The 20,919-nt window shown below is 33.3% G+C and overlaps 1 protein-coding gene across 1 annotated transcript in view; it reads right to left on the reverse strand.

Moving 5' to 3' along the window:
- LOC108746989 (matrix metalloproteinase-2-like) overlaps positions 1-20,919 on the reverse strand; it is a 170,087-nt gene that overhangs the window by 26,195 nt on the left and 122,973 nt on the right. The window contains exons 4-6 of the mRNA XM_018484173.1: positions 11,617-11,763; positions 10,256-10,398; positions 2,723-2,881 (exon numbers count right to left, since the gene is read on the reverse strand). Of these exons, the coding sequence (XP_018339675.1) occupies positions 2,723-2,881; positions 10,256-10,398; positions 11,617-11,763 (449 nt within the window). The remainder of the gene's footprint in view (positions 1-2,722; positions 2,882-10,255; positions 10,399-11,616; positions 11,764-20,919) is intronic.

Below are 20,919 nucleotides of genomic sequence, written 5' to 3' on the forward strand. Positions count from 1 at the left end.
TAAAAGTAAATAACTGGAATATTTTCTTTAAATAAAGACTTCTACAATTGATAAATAATCATCTATTATTTAGGTTTTCTCTTTATATATAGATATTCACAATTCCGTTATTCATTCCTAATATATTCTAATATTAATTAATATTCAAAAATATATAAAATAAGACTGATGGCATTTGGAATAAAATCTAAGAAATAAAAAGACGCAAACAAAGAGACTTCGTCGGTTATTATTTATTCTGTAACGTAAAGAGAATACCCGAACAACGGTCCTTTTCGCACGTTTACTTTACGTGCTTCTGAGTGTTCCTCTTTCAACATTTTTACGTCTCACAAGTGCGCATTAAATGCCAGGTTTATTCACGTCGAAATATTTGACTAGTGCAACTGTGTTTCGCTATGCAGTGGCTGACTATCAAACGAGTTTGCTACTGAAAGGCTAACTTTACCCCCGTCGTCGGACTATAAAGTGCCCTATCTACTGCGAGACTACTGCGAGATATAGATCCTTGCCAGAAATTCAAATTTCCGATGTTGCACAGGCGTCCATAATCTCGATTAAAGAGCCAGGGTGTCTCAACTTTATCTACCCATCGCTTTTGTCAAGTTTGAAGTGTATCATATTTCTCACAAGTTCAGTTTCAAATTTCTCCTTGATAAACATAATCTCTCTTAATAAAAAAAAATAATTTTTAAAGGGGCATTTCTATTTACAATATTCGAACACATATTTAGATAGACCAGAATTTCTCTGATATCTTTTCGACACCCTGTACAATGGACTACAGATTTCCCCAGTTTGGTCGGGTGAATATAACTAAGCTGTTTCTCATGACTGAGCGATTAAAGCAATTTCGACATGCTCAAGTTGTGATCCATTACATGCGCAGCGAAATTACACGGGTGATTCCGACAATAGGAGGTGTAACACGATAACCCAATATTGAATATATTCTGCGATAATTTTAGTCTAAGTAAAATTTCTATAAACTACATGTGCATTCGCTTCGAAACTGATTTGTTTTATATTACTACAAATATATATTTGGAATAATACATATCACTCAATTACTTCAAAAGTAATATAACTCGTGCGAAACGTGATATTTGATTTATTACCATGAATTAGGTAAATATTATTTTATCTATCAAAAGTGAACTAACCTAACTTCATAATAAAATCGTCATAATTTAAAAAAAATGATTTTTTTAAAGGTTGTGAAAGGAAAATGACAAAAATAACACTCTGAAAAAAAGATTGGCTGCTGCAACAATTAAATGGTAAAATACGGTATAGTATTTTTAATTAGCTGCAACAGTTAATTTTAGTTTACAGTAGCCAATTTTTGCGTTAGCCTTTAATTCGCAATGTCAGTATAGGATTTTGATAGGCTATCACAACCAAAAATTGACTGCTGCAATCAATTAAAAATGCTATGCCATATTCAGCCAATCTTTTCTTTCAATCCACATTACGAGTATTTCTTTTTGTCGATATTATATGATAATAAAGGATATTTGATTTAACTATATTTAACTATATTTAACTATATTAATTAATTTATACTATATTATTTAATTTATATATTTAACTATATTAATAATTATTTAATTTTTCAAAACATGAATACAGTTTATAAAATATATATATATATAGGTTTAGTCTAAAATTTATTCAATTGGGACTTGAGATAAAAATATAAAATATTTTGGCGAAATAGCAATTGGCGAAACTTATTATTATTGACCCGGAAATTTATATCGCCCATTACTTTTGCCAAAATTATCCTACGTGTCCTTCTCCTCGTCAGGCTCGCCGCGCTATAAAGAGCAAACAACTTTTTTAATAAACTCGATTGCCGGCCGACACGCTGAGCGTTATGTCGCACATTACAAGTCGAGCCGACTGCAACAGCACCATCGCCTTAATGCCTGCGGTTGCTTCAACAGCGTGTTCGAAATTGAAACACTGCACACGAGCAATGCTTACCCCTGTTACGATTTTACGCCGATAACGCGCGCTATAAATCTCACCTCTACCACATCGCCGTTCACCGAAAGTTTTACGATCGAGATAAACTGCTCGCACATCCCACTCACTAGATTCACACCGCGTGAATACGAAGAAAATTCGAAGAACGGAGCCACAAAGTCGCGGAATGCTAATCGCGCAGCGCGCAATCTACAGGATAACTCCTACTCCAGTTTCCGTTATTTGCTTTAGTCGACAAAGACTAAATAGTATTTTATGACTAGTAAAATTAATACGGCATCAATATTTGCATTTTTATCAGAGCTCAACGATGTTTTCCAATCTCAGCATTGTAATTCATTATAATTCGTTATAATCATACTGTTATTTTTAATAACTCTGGTCTCTGTTTTCATTTTCCTAAACTCACAATTAACGACGATATAAATATTACGCAATATATATTGTAATGTATTTTCTCTCTCGTTTGATTTCAAATTTATGACAATATTTTTTTGAGACTAAAATTATTTTTATCACATCCCAGCGATTTTCTCTCGTTCTCGGATCCATAATTTGCGCGATTCAAATTTAATATCCAGTTGAATAAAAATTTCATTTATATTTAATATTAATATTTTTGTACAGCTTCACGTAAAGCTCCAACAATTTACGGGGAAACAACTTTAATTTAAATACTGCATGTTTAACGATCGCACAAGTATTAACGTAGCGAAAGAGAGTATCTTACCGTACATCTGCTGAATCCCATGGCGATCGTCCTCCGGCAACTCGTAGTTGGGGCTCAGTCCCTGGTACCAGGGATACATGAGAGCACCTTGGACCGAGCTGTGCGCCAATCCCAGGGAATGGCCGAATTCATGAGCAGCCACCGCGAACAGACTAGTGCCTGAAAGAAATGCAAAAACATTCAAGACCGACAGATTTTAAGGAACTAGATAGATACATATAGATATTCCTCATTTAGATATCCGCCATTTTGATTCTACTTGATTATTATAGTACGATTAATGACAAAGATAAATTAAGAAGAGCTCGTCCATCTCAAATTTTGATAAAATAATAAACTCTGAATAATAAACTCTAAAATAATAACTCTGCTCCGCAAATCGAGATATTAATCCTTAAAATTGACTATTCGGATTAAGAAATCTGTCACAGTAGTGGTTCACTGCGTTAAAAACACAAATTCACTGTTTTTAAAATACAAATTCACTATTTTAGTAAAGAATGTATGTTTTTTAAAGCATAGTGAACCACTGTTGTGTATTTTTACGCGAAAACGCATCGATTTAGTGTATTTTTATTAAAATTTGAGCTCTTCTTAACATTTACCTTTGTCACTAATCGTACTATAATCTATCAATCAAGAGGAACCAAGATGGCGGATGAGAATACCTACATATCTAGTACCTTTTATCTGTTTGATGCGCCTTGCGTCAACTACAATATTTGCTGGTATGAAAGACAAGCGTCGTATACAGATTTGCAAGAATCATAACACAATGAACTTTGGCAAATATTTCGTGGAGGCAAAAACGAAATCATTACGAAACAACTGTAACATCAACATATAATATATCAATATAACGTTTTTCAAAGGACAAAATAATATATTTAAGGACATAATTTTTTATAAAGTTATTCAAATAGCAAACATTCGTCTGAAATTTAATGCAACTGAGATGCATTTTTCTGCATTATTTCCAAATCAATTTCTACATCATGTCTTTTGATAAAAAGTGTTCAAAGTAGTTTTATCTTTGATACCTTTATCCTTATTTTCTTTACTATCTCCAAAGACACCAAGTCATGGCAGTAGAGAAAAGCGTATCGAAACTTTTTCGTGTTCACGTGTCGAGTTTTCCGGACAATTGCATCGGGAATTGCCACCGCCGCCGTCACCACCACCGCGGAATCTCCGCCTTCATTTCGTTTCGTTTCGTTTCGCTCTGATTCGATTCCAACCCGCATCGAGGAACTACTTTTCCAGATATGGGTTAGGATCGTAAAGCGATCGCCGATTCGAGGGGAGTTGCTGTCACGGAAAAATTGATAGTATAGCGAATCGTTGCTTGCATTGCCGAGAAAAATCCACGGTATCTTGTTACTGAAACTTGGCGAACAATTCCCAGCCATTAATTTTTGAAAAATTCGACCATTATAAAAACTACGTGACTGCTTATGAATTCGTCTCCTTGCAAAAGGAAAAATCTCTAAAAGATTATACAATATATTTATATAAAAATACATATAATTTATATATACATATATGCAATAAAAAATTATATACTATATATATTTAAAATATTCAACAAAAAAGATTAAGATTTAAGATTTATTAGAATTCGTATTTATCTAAGTAAATCTATACTTTGTTGCTACGCAACAACTCCTCTTACTCATAAGAGTAAGTAATCAAAATTTATAATAGCTTTAAAATTTTTCTATAAAATATTTAATGCAATTGTTGCAGATCCAGTTCAAAGCTATCGCGCATCTGAAATATCATCATTCGTTTAAGTGTAGTCTGGACATAAAACCTTGTAGGCGACATAAAGCGATAAGTATAAAACGTACATAACATAAATAAAGGTGTTTGCGAATTACTCTATTCGCGATTTTCTGTTTTTATCGTGCAAGCTTTTGAAACACAAAGCGATAAAACCAGACTACAATTGCTCCCTACAAAAGCAGCACCGTTTATCGTTTATCGATCTGACTTACGCACATTATCCCGGGATCCCGTCAAGAGCTTTCTAAGTACCAAAAATATTACTAGGATGACGAGTACACATTATACTACAACGCGCAAGGAGGAAACTTACGTTATATTCCGGAGAGAGATATTGCCTTCTCTTCAAGACCTCTCTCCTTCATGCTGTCTCTTGCGAGTTAAATGAGCAGAAAGACGGCTAAAAGACGGGACAACGCGACTTTTGTATTGCGTAAAATTTTAATGTGCGAAAAATTATTTGACGCATTTTATACAATGTAATATTGTAAAAGTTAATTAATAAGGGACTGCGAATAAAAGCATTACAAAAGAAACAGCATCCTTGCCTATTTTTTATACGTAAAAAGAGAAAGATATTTTTATTCCCTCTCACGAAATTAATCTCTTTAACGAAATAAAATGTTTATATAAAAAAGATCGTCACACTTTAATATCTAAGATGGATGATTTACTTATTTTTGGTTTGTCTGATTATTCTCGACTCTGATCGGTCAGCGAATACTCATAAACCATTAATCTAAATGATCGTCGCAAGTGATATCACCCTACAACGCCAACAGTTAATAATTCTCGTTAGGCAAACGCAATTAATGGCGAAGCGGCCGTCGCTGTAAATTAACCTCGTTCGAAGGAAGGAGGGAGAGAGAGAGAGAGAGAGAGAGAGAGAGAGAGAGAGAAGATGCGGATATATGTCCTGAACGGAGAACAAATGTAACCGATTTGCGAGTGACATCCACAACCGCAGTTGTCAGTTATGAATTACTAATGTCACGTCACTGACGTCACGTTTGCACGAGTGAATTCAGTCGCACTGTCTTCGCAAACTGCGAGAAACTGAGATGCGAATGGTTTGCGAATCACGTTGCTGTAATAAAACGTTCCTCTGAAGAAAGTTTGCTCTATGGAGATCACCAACAATAATCGGATTGAACGTATTACATTAATCATTTCAATCTCGATTTGATTTTATAATACGTCTCTTTCTCATGAGTATTATAATTCTTCTTCAATTTTAGTTCTAATAATTACAATGTAACAAACGTGCGTGGATTTTATAAAATTTTTCGTGAATCTCACGAATTCTAAACTTTCTGGGGACACAAAAAGAACGAGCAAGAGAGAGAGAGAGAGAGAAAGAGAGAGAGAGAGAGAGAGAGAAGCGAAGAGAATGCAAGCAAAAATGACATTGCGGGAGAGCTTAATTCCTTTTAGCGAAACTTTTCTCCGAAATATCCGCTCTACGCAGCCGACGCTGCTGTAATTCCTTTAACCACGGTACATCGATACCGCAAAAGGTTTCTCTTGGCTCAGCCAACGAAAAAATCAACTCTCAGTAACGCTCTTATCGAAATCAAACTCGCCGTTTAGCAAGATCTAGTATACGTGCCAGAACTACTATCATTTCCTTTGGAGCCTTTTTTTCGTGCTTTCAAATTACATTACTTATCTCTTTGATTAAAATTTGATTCTTTTCATTTTTCACAACTGCAGTAATAATTCTTTAATATTCAACTTTTAAAGCATCTTTGTAAGCAAAATTAAACTGATTGTAGAATTTAAATATATATAATAACATATAATATATAAAATATTATTTTTGACTGTTTTCGCTTGTATAAAACATTTACTATTTATATTATACGGAAATTGAAGAAAAAGAAATTGAAAAAATGTATTTTTTTCTTACATTAAATATTTTTGTACATTTTCAACGTTCGAACAAAATAATTATATTGAAACAATGTTATAACACCTCGTTGCTAATTCGTCTCGCCGAAATTAACTTTGAGCGCGCATGCAGTAGTTGATAATGGCAAAGAGAGAGAGAGAGAGAGAGAGAGAGAGAGAGAGAGAGAGAGAGAGAGAGAGAGAGAGAGAGAGTGAGAGAAAGAGAATTCCTGTGGCGGTGTCACAGTAACGTACGAGTATAATTATGCTAATGTGCACTATGAATGCGGCCGGCTGTGCCAGAGACTAAGTCGGCGCAGTATTAACGACGCCAATCAAGATTCGAGCGTTGAAGAATCAGATCCAAATAATAATTTACCACGTAATCGTGCCAAAGCTCGCTCTTTTGATAGTGGAACAATAGTCCGATTAATTAATACGGTTAATTAATAGCTGAGACGTGATGGTAATTAAATCAACCTCTCCCCCTTACGGGATGAGAGAAAATTAGTCGCGGCTTTGCGAAGTGTTAAGAGCCGCACTTGCAAGACGCAGAGAGGATTACAGGAGGGGTGGACCGTTATCACCGCCGGCGATAAGGCCAACGATGTTGTTATTAAGAGTTTCGATTAAAGTTTTGCTGAGAGAAAATTCCCCGACTCGTAGCCGAGAGCACGTAAAATGAACTTTAACCGCGTTAAGCGCTTAACGCGCAAGTTAACGCGAGAGTTTCAAGTGTTCGACCAAGAGAATCTCCGTTAACGAGGAGAAAAAAATTTGCGTTTAGATAAAGCTTTGAACTTTTCAATTAAAAACGTTTTTCGGTTCTTCTTTATAATGTCGAGGAAATACGCGTTCGCAGTCATATCTTTATTCAAACTGTGCTATCTCCATTTCCGGAGTGTTTCCTGCTTTTTCTACTGCCAATCTCTTCGTAGTTAAAATTTCGCCTGCGATTCCGTAAAATTTCATTCGCTTGAAATTAATTAAAAATTAAAACTCTGATTATACAAATATATAATATCCGTTGACCATTTTTTAGAAAAAAATTCAATATTATTATATTTAAGCAATAAGTTTGAAATGTAAAATTATCAACTTAAGAGCTACATATTATTATGAATCACTCTTTTGTAAATTACAAAAGTCGAGAAGGCTCTTAAGACTTCTCATTCTTCGTTGCAACCAACTTCTCGCGTTGCAGCAGTTTTATTTTTGCTAAAGCGGATTTGCTCGAGCAAATTAGTTCTTGTTGAGGGAAAAAGTTGCTACTTCGAATTGTATTCCACGATGTTCATTCTCCGTTGCTTGAAATCCCCGGGTAGAGAGTATGGTGCGCGAAGAAAGTGCGGAAACGTATTATGCAGGAACGTTGCAACGACGACGATAGAAGTGTCCATGACGGCAGAAATGAGATGACGAACTTTTGTTGCAGCGCTCGATTTGCACGGGGATAAGCTTATCGACCGAAATACTTCACGCCATCTTTCCCGCTGCGATAAATTGTCAACCGCCATATACAAATCGTCTCTAATTATTCTGTACTAACTACTCCTCCCGGTAATAAATCAACGGAATAAAACTTACTCAGCGGAAATGAGAAATAATTAAATGGTTGCTGGAAACAAAAGTTCCCATTTTAACACGGAACAATAAATCAAGCTCTTTAAAGCCCTGTGTTAATTAATTAATATGTATTAATCTGGTATGTATAATTGTCTTTCTATAAAAGAAAATTGCCATATCGAAATTAATTAATATTTTATGAAAGATATCTATAAAAGATAATAATCCTTTTAATATAATTTTTGTAATATTTATAGTATATATCTATAATATATAAACAAATACAAAATTTGTGTCACGATGAAATATAATTTGTAAACAAAATGTAACTTCTAATAATATCAATAATTACAGTTGTGTATTACATGCATAACATACATTAATAAATATATCTCGCATTTTATTAAATACAATATATTATAATACCTATTAAAAGATAAAAACACCATATTGTAATGTAAGTGAGTAGGTAATTACAAATATCAGCAGGATATATTATAGAGGATGTGGAATCAAATGCGCAATATTGTAACGCGTAAACGGGGAGACAGTCGACAGCTTTAACTATTGCGCTATGGCACGTCGCTTAGCTAACTGTTGCAATTACGAGGTTGTAATCATGGAGTGATTCACGCTGCGAATTACGCAATTAAGCAATCTTGATGGAAGCACGAGGGACATAGTGGATCCTCGCAACTTGCGTCGAGAAATCGGCTCCCTCTCTCTCTCTCTCTCTCTCTCTCTCTCTCTTCCAACCCTGTCTATCTTCTTCTGGCTTTCACCTACAGCATCGTCACGTCGTCTCAATTGTGCGCTAATTAAACGCATACGCGGTTGCCGACCTGTTAAGGAAATATCGTTAATCATTCCAACAGGTTGTCTATCTCTGTCTGGGTTTGCACTTTCTTGTTAATTTTCATTAAGAATTAGGCTTGTTTTTTTAGTTGAACTTCTTGCATCGTTCAACGTTAAGAGAAAAAGAGAAAAGACGAACAGTGCAGCAAGAAGTCAACTAAAGAAGACAGACCCCTATTGTCGATAATTGTTTCAATTGATACATCGAAACGCAGCTAAAGAAAATAATGAATCGAAGTGTTCGATCTGATGAAGAAAAGAAAAGCGTGATATATTAAGTATCAGTACTCGAAAAATCTTGTACCATAATAATGTATAATTATAAGGATATTTGTATATCAATTGTACAAATATACATACACATTATACACGCAAATTTTTTAAAAATATTAAAACCTGAACCACTTTAATATATTTAAACTATTATTTTATACGTCATTTATCATTTATATTAAATTATTTGGCTATCTGTGTTAATTAAAAGCATTTTAATTAATTTTGTATAAAGAGAAACTTTAATTATATAAAAAGACCCGTGAAAATAATTAAGCAATCATCCATTTAATTTTCAAACATATATTTGGTAATATAATGTAATTGAAAAATTCGAAATTTTAATTTTAGTTACGTTAAAAGAGAGGAAATATATGCTGGAATTGAATTTGTCGAATATAAAGCTGCGCTGTAATAATTAATATTAGCAAATGGCATGTATCGTATGTGTGCCATTGTTTGAGAAATTCAAGACAAAACAATTCTTATTGCATTAAAAGAGGTAGAAAATACATCGATAAAATCGATAGAAGGAGCTCACAAACAATTCTTCAGACGCTCACGTACGCTGTTCATGAATACCTTTATATAAAACGCCGTCCGGCGTTTTATATTGATCCAACGACATAACGCCTTGTCTCGATAGAATTGAAAGGATCGTTTTCTGGAGTTATCCCTCTTTTCCACAGGCATGACCGCGTCTTGTATCAGATGACCGAGTTGGCGCGCTACCAAAACACGATGGCTTGGATAATTATTATCACGAAAGTCTATGCCTTGAAATAATGGGAGAGAAGTTCGACGTGCAAAATATTGGGATTTCAAGAGACAGAGAGAGAGAGAGAGAGAGAGAGAGAGAGAGAGAATGCAAATATTTGTAAAAATGATATGATTAATCAACTCACATAAGTGACACACTTGAAGTATTTCAATCCTTCGAATAATTCGAGCAGACTCGCCGAAAAAAACTCGAATAAATAGTTCATTCACCACGACAAATTGGAATAAACAGTATTTATTAGGAGTAACCAGTTTTTGTCCGTTCTTTTTTGCCTCATCGTTCAAATATTTGCTATTTCATCTGAGTTCATATATTCCAATCGCTCGCGCGAGGGATTTGAATAATTTGAGACACGACCACCGGAGAAATTCTGATTTGCTTACCTTCCTCGTTGCTCTCGTCCTCCAGCAACCATATCTCCTCTTCGTCGAAATGAGCGTCTCCACCGCGATCCTTGCCAGGGAAGAATGCATGAGCCAGGATCTGACCTCTGCCATCGAATGGATATCCATCTCCATGATAACCCCTGAACAATGCGCAACGCGAATATTATCTGGCATTCTGCCAACAAAATTATCAGTTATCATCGAATTTAATCTTACTGTTTTGTTCGAATTGTATTGTATAATCAATATAAGCTGACTTTGTTATTTTATACATTAAAAAATTTTGATGAAATGAAAATGAAAAAAATTGTTAAAACTTTATAGTCAGATTAATATTTTTGAGATATGAAACGAAGTTGAATAAAACAAAGTGAAATGTGAAAACGCTTACTCATAAAAATATAGCGGGGAAATAAAAATTATTTCGAGTCAAATAGACCCGAACGGTACAACAGGATTAATATCTATCGCGAGTTTGCGATTTTACACAATTATATGGCATTGAGTCGCGTTATTATTTTACTACACATACAATGCAAGTAGTTTCGAATATGCCACTGCTAGAATTTCTAAAAGTTCTGTCTAGAATCTGAATGCTTAAACCTAGTTTCTATCACTCTGTCAAATACTAAAACTGATTGATTTAAATTATTATAATTATGATATATAATAGCCTAAAATAAAAATAGTTTTGTGATTTCAAAAATAAACCAAATGTAAGTAAATGATATATTGTATTTATAAAGCATTAATTCGCAAACAATTGACATATCATCAACAAAGTTAGCTGTAAACATTTCGATTCTGAATTTGAGTCCCCTTCAGTTGCGGAAGTCAAGTATAAACTACGAGTTCTAGTTTGTACTTGACTTCCATACTAAAGAGGACTCATTGTCAAATGCAGAGTCGAAACGTTTGCAGTTTGTGAGTATATTCCAATTGTTTGCGAATTATATCTTAAAGCATTATAAATATATTATTTACGCACCAGCAATTACAAAAGCTCATATAAGCAGTTTATTTATATTTCATTTACTTTGTGTATTGCAAAAGCTATGCGTTTCGTGGATTATCTCCGTGTCCAGATCTATTATTAAAATGCCAGGCATTCTAATGCTTTAATAATTATTGTTCATTTATATTATTATAATAGTGAGTTAATTAATCCTAAAATTCTACTCAATAACAAAGTATTCATTATGAAATGTCATTCTTGCGTAACGTGAACATTTTTAGCATTGAAACAATTTCAATCGCGGAGTTAATCACTTAAAATATCAAAATACGTACATACGCAGGATAAATAGGATGTTAAATTAAGCGAAGTTTCAATTAAAGTTAATTTAAATTAAACTTACCGGTGGAAGTAGACCAGGATGTCGGCGTGGTCACTGTTGATCTCCTGGAAAGTGAGCTTCGAATTTCTGGCCCAGAGATCGAGGGCCTTACTCAGCTCCAGCCGGACCCCGCCAGTGTCCAGGCCGCTAGGCTGCTTGGTTCTTAAGCTGCAACGAAAACGAAGGGAATATTCCCATATGAGAGATCGATCGATTGATCCAGCGATGCGGAGGACAAGCACGGTCACGTAAATGATAAATGTTTACGCAGCGCTCACTAAGACGATCAGTCCGGCTTCGATAAACGCTAAATAAACTTCGCCCGATCGATTGTGCTCACACAACTCAAGTATTTGCCTATTTACTGATTATCTGGGAACACGCGATCACCGAGTAAAAACGACAGAAATGCGTCACGCTCGTAATATTTTAAAACTGCATCAACATTATATTTGCTCACTGATCGGAATATATCGAATATTTTAATTTTATTAATCAAACCGATTAATATTGATTCAATTTGTCTGTTTGAATTTATATTACGACAGCATAGAAACTTGTATATGTATATTTTAATTTACCCTGTTAAATCTACAGTGTCAAATTTAATTATCGTTTTGGTAAAAAATAATGATATATTTAGTAGCGATTCACGTTACGTTAAATTTAACACTGTTAGATTTAACAACGTATATGTTACATATACATAATAACTCGTAAGTAGTCATGTTGGTCTTATATATGCTTTTTATAAGATCATAAAACATGAGATACTTAGGAATATCTCATTAAATATTTAGGAAACATATTTATTCCCATATGTGTTAATTAGGATAAAATAATCTTTTAATAAAATTTAATTCCGTATGTAGTAATTTAAAATAAAAGTAAAGGAATGTGTACAGAGTTTACGCGTTGAAGGATTTGTTAATCTCTCTAACATACATTTTCTTTATAAAATTTCTCTTTGTTTAAGTATTATATATACTGTTGTAATTATCCTGATTTAACCTTTACATAGGACGGAACAGCCACTATAGTGGTGATGAAACAGTATCACATTTAAAGCAAGGAATGAAATAATTAGGAATCATAAGAAACTTTACTTAAAGAAAAGTTCTCTCTCTCTCTCTCTCTCTCTCTCTCTCTCTCTTTCTTTCTTTGCAAGACTTTAATAACCTCCCTCTAAAGATTAACCATTATATCCATTCAAAAATATGTACTACTTAATTCACTAATTTCAAATAATTTTATTTTCAACCCAGGTTTAACTGAAACAAAATCGTGTATATTTCATACCCTTTTCTCTAACAAGAACGTATTACAAAAAATACTATATTATACAATTTATTATATTACAAAAATATATTATAAATTGCTCATATATTTGTAAATATATTCTGGAAAAAATTAAATATTACTAAAAGCAAAATTTTATTTTATCTCTGGTTATTCACTATCATAATTTATCTATTTTAAGTTGTCCTTCCGAGAAATTCTGCAATTATGTTTCCCGCACAAAAAAACCGCTCTCTTGCTTTCGGCTAGTTATTTACGCGAGGTCGCAAGTAAAACATGTCTTAAGTTTCTCGTCGGCCGCGAGTTCGGCGCACGAAAGATACGAAAAGTTTCGCAACTCGCGAGAGATGGATTATTTCCTCTTTCTTTTTGCCGTAGGGAAATGCTCTAAAAATGCGAAATAACAGGAACACTCGGTATAAGCTGACAAAATGCAGCAGCATAAGTTAATTAAAAGTATTCCTTTTCCTCCTCCCTTTCTCTCTCTCTCTCTCTCTCTCTCTCTCTCTCTCTCTCTCTCTCTCTCTCTCTTTCTGTCTTTAAAATCACGTTGTCATTGCCGACTTCTGTAGAATCTGTGTCAAGACTTCGAGATCTTTGAAGTGCTTTGATGTACAAGTGGAATTAATCATTTCGCGCAATGACTACCGCTGAGTTGTTTCTACAGCCGCGACTGCATAATTACGGTACACTTCCTGCACAAGATGTCTGTTTATATTTTATTGCGTGCTCCTCCTTTATATATTTGATGTCCTCTCATAAATTTCTCTCCATAATTTATAAACATGTATATATATGAGATCAATAAAATACATACCGTAAAATAGAAATGTAAAATAGAAAAGTATATGGAAACGAAAATATATAATGATATAATGAAAGATATAATTAGAATAATATTCAGATATTTGCGAGAAACTCTAAATATTTTACTCTGATTATATATTCTTATTTGTTTCCATGCACGTTTCTATTTTTCTATTTTAAATATCAATTTGGTTTTAACAGAGTTTTTCCATATAAATTTTTGTATCACTATTATTAAAAATACAATTTTCCTTGATTTTATTTATTGTGTCTATCTACAATACTTTTTTTAAATAAATATTTCGTCTCATTACCATTAAAGTTAATGGGAGACATTTTTATTTTATCGCATTACCCTCGAGATAAATTTTCTGTATGTAAATTCTCAAATTTATTCTCATTATTCATAATTTTGTCATTTATTTAATGACACTCGCGTATGTCAGTATTAAATGTAGCGATTAACTCTCGTCCGACTTTTGATGAAGCGATCCAATTCACGTCAATACACGCGATTTATGTCGACAGAAAGCCGGTCACGACAATTTACATTATTAACGGGTTTGCCCGCGAGTAATATCGGAAATGGGAAACAGAACTCGACAACATTGACGATAATGATTACTCGTATCGCCGCGGCGCATCATCGCTCGCGTTTACGTGCCTGTTTTATTAAAACGATGAACATATCGTTTAATTAGGCGAACCGATCTGACACTGATCGATACATCGTGGAACTTTCCGATGGATGAATCAACATTCCCGCGATGTAACTCACGTGATTCCCTGCGTGTATAACTTCTCGCACAGTCCTCAATCTCGAGGCGAAAATACGTGTGCCAAACTCTTGCCGAACAGTTCGCGAATATACTGAACGACTCAAATATAGCCTGCATTGTAGAAATGTCAAAGTTCGAATTTCGAAAAATATATGGATGGTACAAATATAAACGAGATCTTTTAAAATATAAGTCAACGTTGGTAGATGTATTTACACAGAGTGACAAGTGGAAGTGTCTGCAATTCATGTCCTACATAGTTCTAACCTCGCGGTAGTTGTTGTTGCGATGTCCGAACAAATAGTACCAAGTATACCATTTCGCACTTGCATATAATGATAATGTCTCTTCTCTGAATTATGCACAAAATTTACGCAAAATTTTGATGATTTCAACATTTTCAATTATAATTCTAAATTGGAATTATAACATACCGATGAGAATAAATCTAATTAAGTAAGAAACTATCGGTTGAAGTAGATATTAGTGCTTTAATATTTCCGCATAAATTTATATACATATCTGATTCTGCAAACCGAAATCATTTTGGGCCTTGAAACGCAATCATGAATAGAATTAGAGTAGTAATATCACATATTAAATTGACAAGCAATTTAATAATTTTAGTTAGTTAAGTAAATACGAGAATATTCCTATATTCAATCAAAGTGGATTTTAGTGCTTAAATATTTCTGTGTGAATTTATAATACACATCATATCTAATTTTATAAACCGCACTTCGAAATCTTTTTTAGTCTTAAAATGCAATTATAAGTAGAACTGAAATAGTAATATCACTTATTGAATTGACAAACAATAATATTTTATGTCAATATATAAGTAAGAATATTAGTAACGTGATGTTAATGAGAATTTTAAAATCTTAAATCTGCGAACATTTCATTGCAAAAAATATTGCCTCAGCCGAAATTCGAATCCGGATCTCCCGTATTTCGAATATACATATAAAGATTTCCTTTTATTTGATATTAATAATTTGATGTTTAACATTTTCGTTCGTAAAAATTGATCAACGAACTACACTACTCAATACTATTTATCCGAACATTGCAACGACTGTACAGAAACGGCTGTGGAAATCACTAAATGTTGTTTATATTCAATATAATAATATAAAATATTGATGAGGTACGCATTCAGCGACTTCTTCTCTATACAGAATAGTTTGAAAAGTAATTCCTAGCTCGCGCGTAATTTCTGAATACGCTCGAAAATTTCAACATTAGATTTTCGCGTACTTAGGATGTTTCGAATAATCCTGTGTCACTCTTGCTTCCAGTCTTAGATCTCGACATTTTCATAACCGTTGGAAAGTTCGGAGCTGTAAATTCCATTGTAATTTTGCCAACATACGGTCCGTGCCACAGGTATGTCCCGTAATGGCGAAATTAACGTCAGTCGTGACCTGAATAACGTTTTTTTGCGGATGAGAGATTACCGGAGTATCTTTCACACGCGGGATTAGAAAGACGACATTTTAAATACGTAACGGTGAAGGTATTCTCAGTTTGCAACGTATGGATACGCAGACGCGGCAGAATCGACACAGCCTCGTAGCGGAAGGATATTATTTCTCGGTGCAAATTCGCTATCGATCACCCGTTCCATCATCGTCCTCGAATGCATCTCTTTTCTCGGCAAGCGACATACACGCGTGTATATACATACATCCATACTCCGTCATTTTTATACATAGTCTAGCGTAACACGTTTTTATAACCCATATAGCATTTTATTCAAGACATCCTGGGAACGTTCTTTAGGACGTTAGAGAACATAGATATACATACGTTCCTTTGGACGTCTTTAAGATGTCCCTTGGAAGTATGTACTTAATGGGATATATAAAGGTAATCCTACATGGTCTAATAATACTGTCAGTATTAACAAATACTGACAATATTATTGATCGCGTGTTATTAATATTGATGGATTGACGTAGAATACTAACAGTGATTTGAATTTTGATTCTCGAGCGTCAGTAACGCTTTATTAGGATCCATGTCATAGTACTAGTATGTCACAGTGTAATAAATAATATACGTAAAATTAAAGTAAAATAGATTGTCAATAATACTAATCGTGTAAGGTTGTAAAAATATTAAAAATATTGATGCATACTGTCAGTATTACTGATTCAATACTACCTATCGGTACTGACATGTAGGGTTACCTTTAGAATAGTATTTATGAAAGAATCGGAAAGAAATGTGAACGAAGCGAAGACATAATTGCGAAAAAGTTAGAAAAAAGAAAATACTGCTTTAAAATAATATTTACAATATTCTTCTTTGAACTATCGTAAAACATTGTGCAATCGAGTAAAAACTCATTTCTCCAAACATCATTATATGAATTACGAAGACTCTTCTTTCGCTACTCTATGTAATTTAACGAGTTAATGATTTACAGAAACAACACATTTTCATTGAGTCCAATGACGCTTATAACTCACGTTGGTTGTAAAAAAAATGCTACGTATCGCATTAAACGGTAATATATTAAAAATGGAGGACGGTCCCATATCTGACGGACAAATGAAGAAAAAGGGATCAACATCGTGCGCGCACACGGGCAATTTAGCGTCCGTTAGACAACCGACGGAGATTAATGGACGAATAGGCGTCTGGACAAATAGGTAAATTGATAGTTACGGCGATAGTTACGACTCGCCTCATATAAAATGGGGCAGACGTTCGTTTAAACTAGCGAGCATATTTCGCACCAGCAGCGCGCGAAGCGCGTTTTCTCACTGTCCGTCTACTTAATTTAACGCGTTCATCTATTGTATAATACATGTCAGTAATCCTTAGTTCGATACAAGACATCAACAGTAATTATTGACTAAAGAATTTCTCTTGTATCATACTTTAGGAAATTTCTCGGAAGTGGATGTAAGAAATGAACAAGAACTTTGTCGAAATGTATTTAACCGAAAAAAGTAATAAAAGACCAAAAACAGAGAAGAAAAATAAGAAAAGTATACGAGGAAAAGAAACAAATATAGTATTTCAAATAAGGTCGCTTTTTTGTGTATGTGTAGAAATAATATTAATCTCTATATATAATATCTTATCATACTCGTCACAAATTCTTTCTCTCTCTCTCTCTCTCTCTCTCTCTCTCTCTCTTTCTCTCTCTCTTTTTATTTGTTTCGTCGCTTATGCATATATACAGTTTTTTCTTTACTTTTTAGCTTTATATTTAATTACTTTATCTTTATTTTTCATTTTATTTTGTATATATGTATATTTTATTATTTAATTTATTTGATTTATTTAATTGATGTAACAAATTGTAATAATTGATTACATAATAATTATATAAATTTGTTTGTATTACATCTCAGCCCTTTTAGAAGAGTATATGTATATCTACCTACCTATCTACCTATCTATCTATCTATCTATCTATCTATCAATCTATCTGTCTGTCTGTCTCTCTCGATTTCTTGGTGACCTAATTAAAGCTCGACGCAATAGCTATCATGTTTCACTTGACATTTAACTGATCATTTATCGATGCATCCACAATTAGCTTGCACGAAACAATTTGCCTCGTGCAGTTTCCATGTACATTCGGGTGCATCTAATTTCGAGAGAAACCGCATCCGCGTACGCCATTAATATCATGCCTTCAACATCGTCTCGTATTCATTACGCGGCCAATCGGTAATGAACATCGCGAAGCAAGAGAGATATCGTGATAAATGTAGACATTGAGAGGGTTACAGAAATGGCGCGTAAAATTATGCGCTAAAGCAATTTAAAGCGTATATATTTTATAAATGATCTACGATCAGAAAAACAACGCGAGTTTCGACTGAATTATCGCGACGGCACGGTTGTCCCTATGCGAGGATTATCCTTTGAAAAATCGACTGCATATTTCATTAAACTAATTGCCAAATTCCTATGCGATTAAAAGCGCGTAAATTATCGAATACAATTCGATAATTACCGTAAATATGTACAAAAAAATTTTATTCGTCTCTTAATCCGTATTAAAATAAATCTACTGCTTGTAAAATATTTTATTAATTTAGAAAAAAAAAGTATGTAGCACAAAGCTCTTGTTAAATTAAAGCTGTTTAAATGGATATCATTTGCAGATAATTATATAAATATATATAAATACTAATAAATTAACTTATAAATTATTCAGTGCGTGTTGAGATTTCATAACATGCATGTGAAGACTCTATTATTACATTCCTTAAATACTTAAATTACATATTCATATATTCCTTACTCGACTGCTTTATCTCTTAAACCTTCTCGGTAATTTCGTTATATTTGTTTGTGCCATTGAATTTGTACATTTTCAATATTTCATGAAGAAAAGAATGTCATATTGCACATGAAATGACTAAGCAGTTTGAAGAAGGTAATGCGGTAGGTTAAGAGACAACGATGCAAATTCTGCGGTAACAATAAGCCACCGAGAGTAACGCAAATTTGGTAAACTTCAGCCTGTGTAATGCCTCCTTCGCCTCTTATGTATAAGCGTCCCCAGGGAGTGTTTTGCTCCCAAACTTTGATGAATGAACTTTACGACTTGTCTTGTTCGCTGCCTCCATCGTCATATTGTATTAATATACCGTCTTTTGGCAACTTTAATAATAATCACGTGTGACATTTACGCTGTTGCTTCCACTGCGATAAAATATATCCGTAAATTTAAAGTTGTAATTTTAACTTTTAAGAAGTTGAGATAGTTTTAGAAATATTGGCTGTATCTAAAAAGAAATAAAAATCAAGATTTTAATACTAAACTTTAACACTAAAAGATTTTTAAAGAAAGAAGCAGAAATAGAAAAGATCTTTTACCCGTGATAATAAAATTTTAATAATTAATATTTACTTTGCTGTATAATAATGAATAAGCTAATATAATATAATTTATTATTTCAATAAAATATATTAATATATGTTATATATTAATTACATATATTAATAATAATTGTTGTAAATATAAATTTAATTTTCTGTGATAATTTTATCATATGAATACATTTGAAATGAAACACATTTTTATGTCACAGTTATTTCAGATATTTCCTCAGGGAGCCATATTTTACGATAGCATTTTACAAGAACGGTTACGCACTTTCTCATCATTACTATAAAATACGTAAAAATTCAATCCTTGGGATGGAACGGATCTTATATGAATGATCAAATTTTATCACAATGGTGAATTTTCGAGCGCAAGATGCAGCCCAACTCGCTCGTAACCGTTCCAGCTGCACCATTCGCAATTTTCTTTATTCGTGAGTTCGTAAATTTCAGAGGAGCGACACAACGCTATCCTCGACATATAACTGTAACTTTAATATGATTTATTCGCGAAGAGGATACGGTCGCGGCCCATCCGATACTCCGACGATCTTATAGACGAAAATAGACTTTTGTAACTTTTCGAAATAAAAAGACAAATCTTTTTTTTTACAATTAGAGTTACAACTTTATATATGTAAAATTGGAAACATTTTATCCAAGTAAAATATTTACTAGAAAATTAATTAATAAAAAGTTATGTATAAGATGCAAAAATTTTTTGCGACTCAAGGAGCTTCAATTATTAAAAAATTAATTTTATTTATAAATATACAATTTATAGAGACTTGTAGATCGACAAGCAATGGACGAATAATCGAAATTATAGAATATAATTTTCAGTAGAAAGATTATATTTGCAAAGTGAGAAGTTAAAAAAAAATGCGAACTAAATTTACTCGCGCGACAATAAGAAGTCGGCAGCGAAACGAATAAGCCGTAAAATGAAACAATAGATCATCCGAGGATATTAATTTTCCACTTTCAACTCTACTTCGCCGGCTTCGTCCTCTCAGTGCTTTTACATTTGCCCGATATAACACTCGAATAATGCATAGACGCGAATGAACGAGAAAAAGTCGACAGATACTCGAGACAATCCTTTTTCCTTTTTTTATCGCGGAAGTCGACAATGTGTAGTGCGAATAATCCAATGAGTTAATTAATTTATAAGTTAATTAACGAGGACATATCTACTAATTCTCTCGACGGACCGATTTATCCTGGATCTGCTTAATGAGAAATTAAAAATTCGACATTTATTTTCTTTATGCAAAAAGCACATGCGCTCTATAATTAAAGAAGTATCATAAGATAATAAAAGTCTAACTGTTAAAAGATTAATAAAATTGTATGTTGTGTTGAGACATCACTCAAATGTTTTTATGTAAATAGATCTAGTTATATCCAAGCAGACAAAGAACGGCGGGTCTCTTTTATAAAAAAATTATATCAAAAAGAATGGTAATATTCGTGTGAATGAATAACAGATTATCATGCGAAAATTATTCTCTTTACGTTTAAAAAGAAAGGATTAAGCAAAAAATACATGATAGACGTTAAGAGAACGGTGTTATCA

Source organism: Trachymyrmex septentrionalis, unplaced genomic scaffold (assembly GCF_001594115.1).
Source record: "Trachymyrmex septentrionalis isolate Tsep2-gDNA-1 unplaced genomic scaffold, Tsep1.0 scaffold19, whole genome shotgun sequence".
NCBI classification, from domain to species: Eukaryota; Metazoa; Arthropoda; class Insecta; order Hymenoptera; family Formicidae; genus Trachymyrmex; species Trachymyrmex septentrionalis.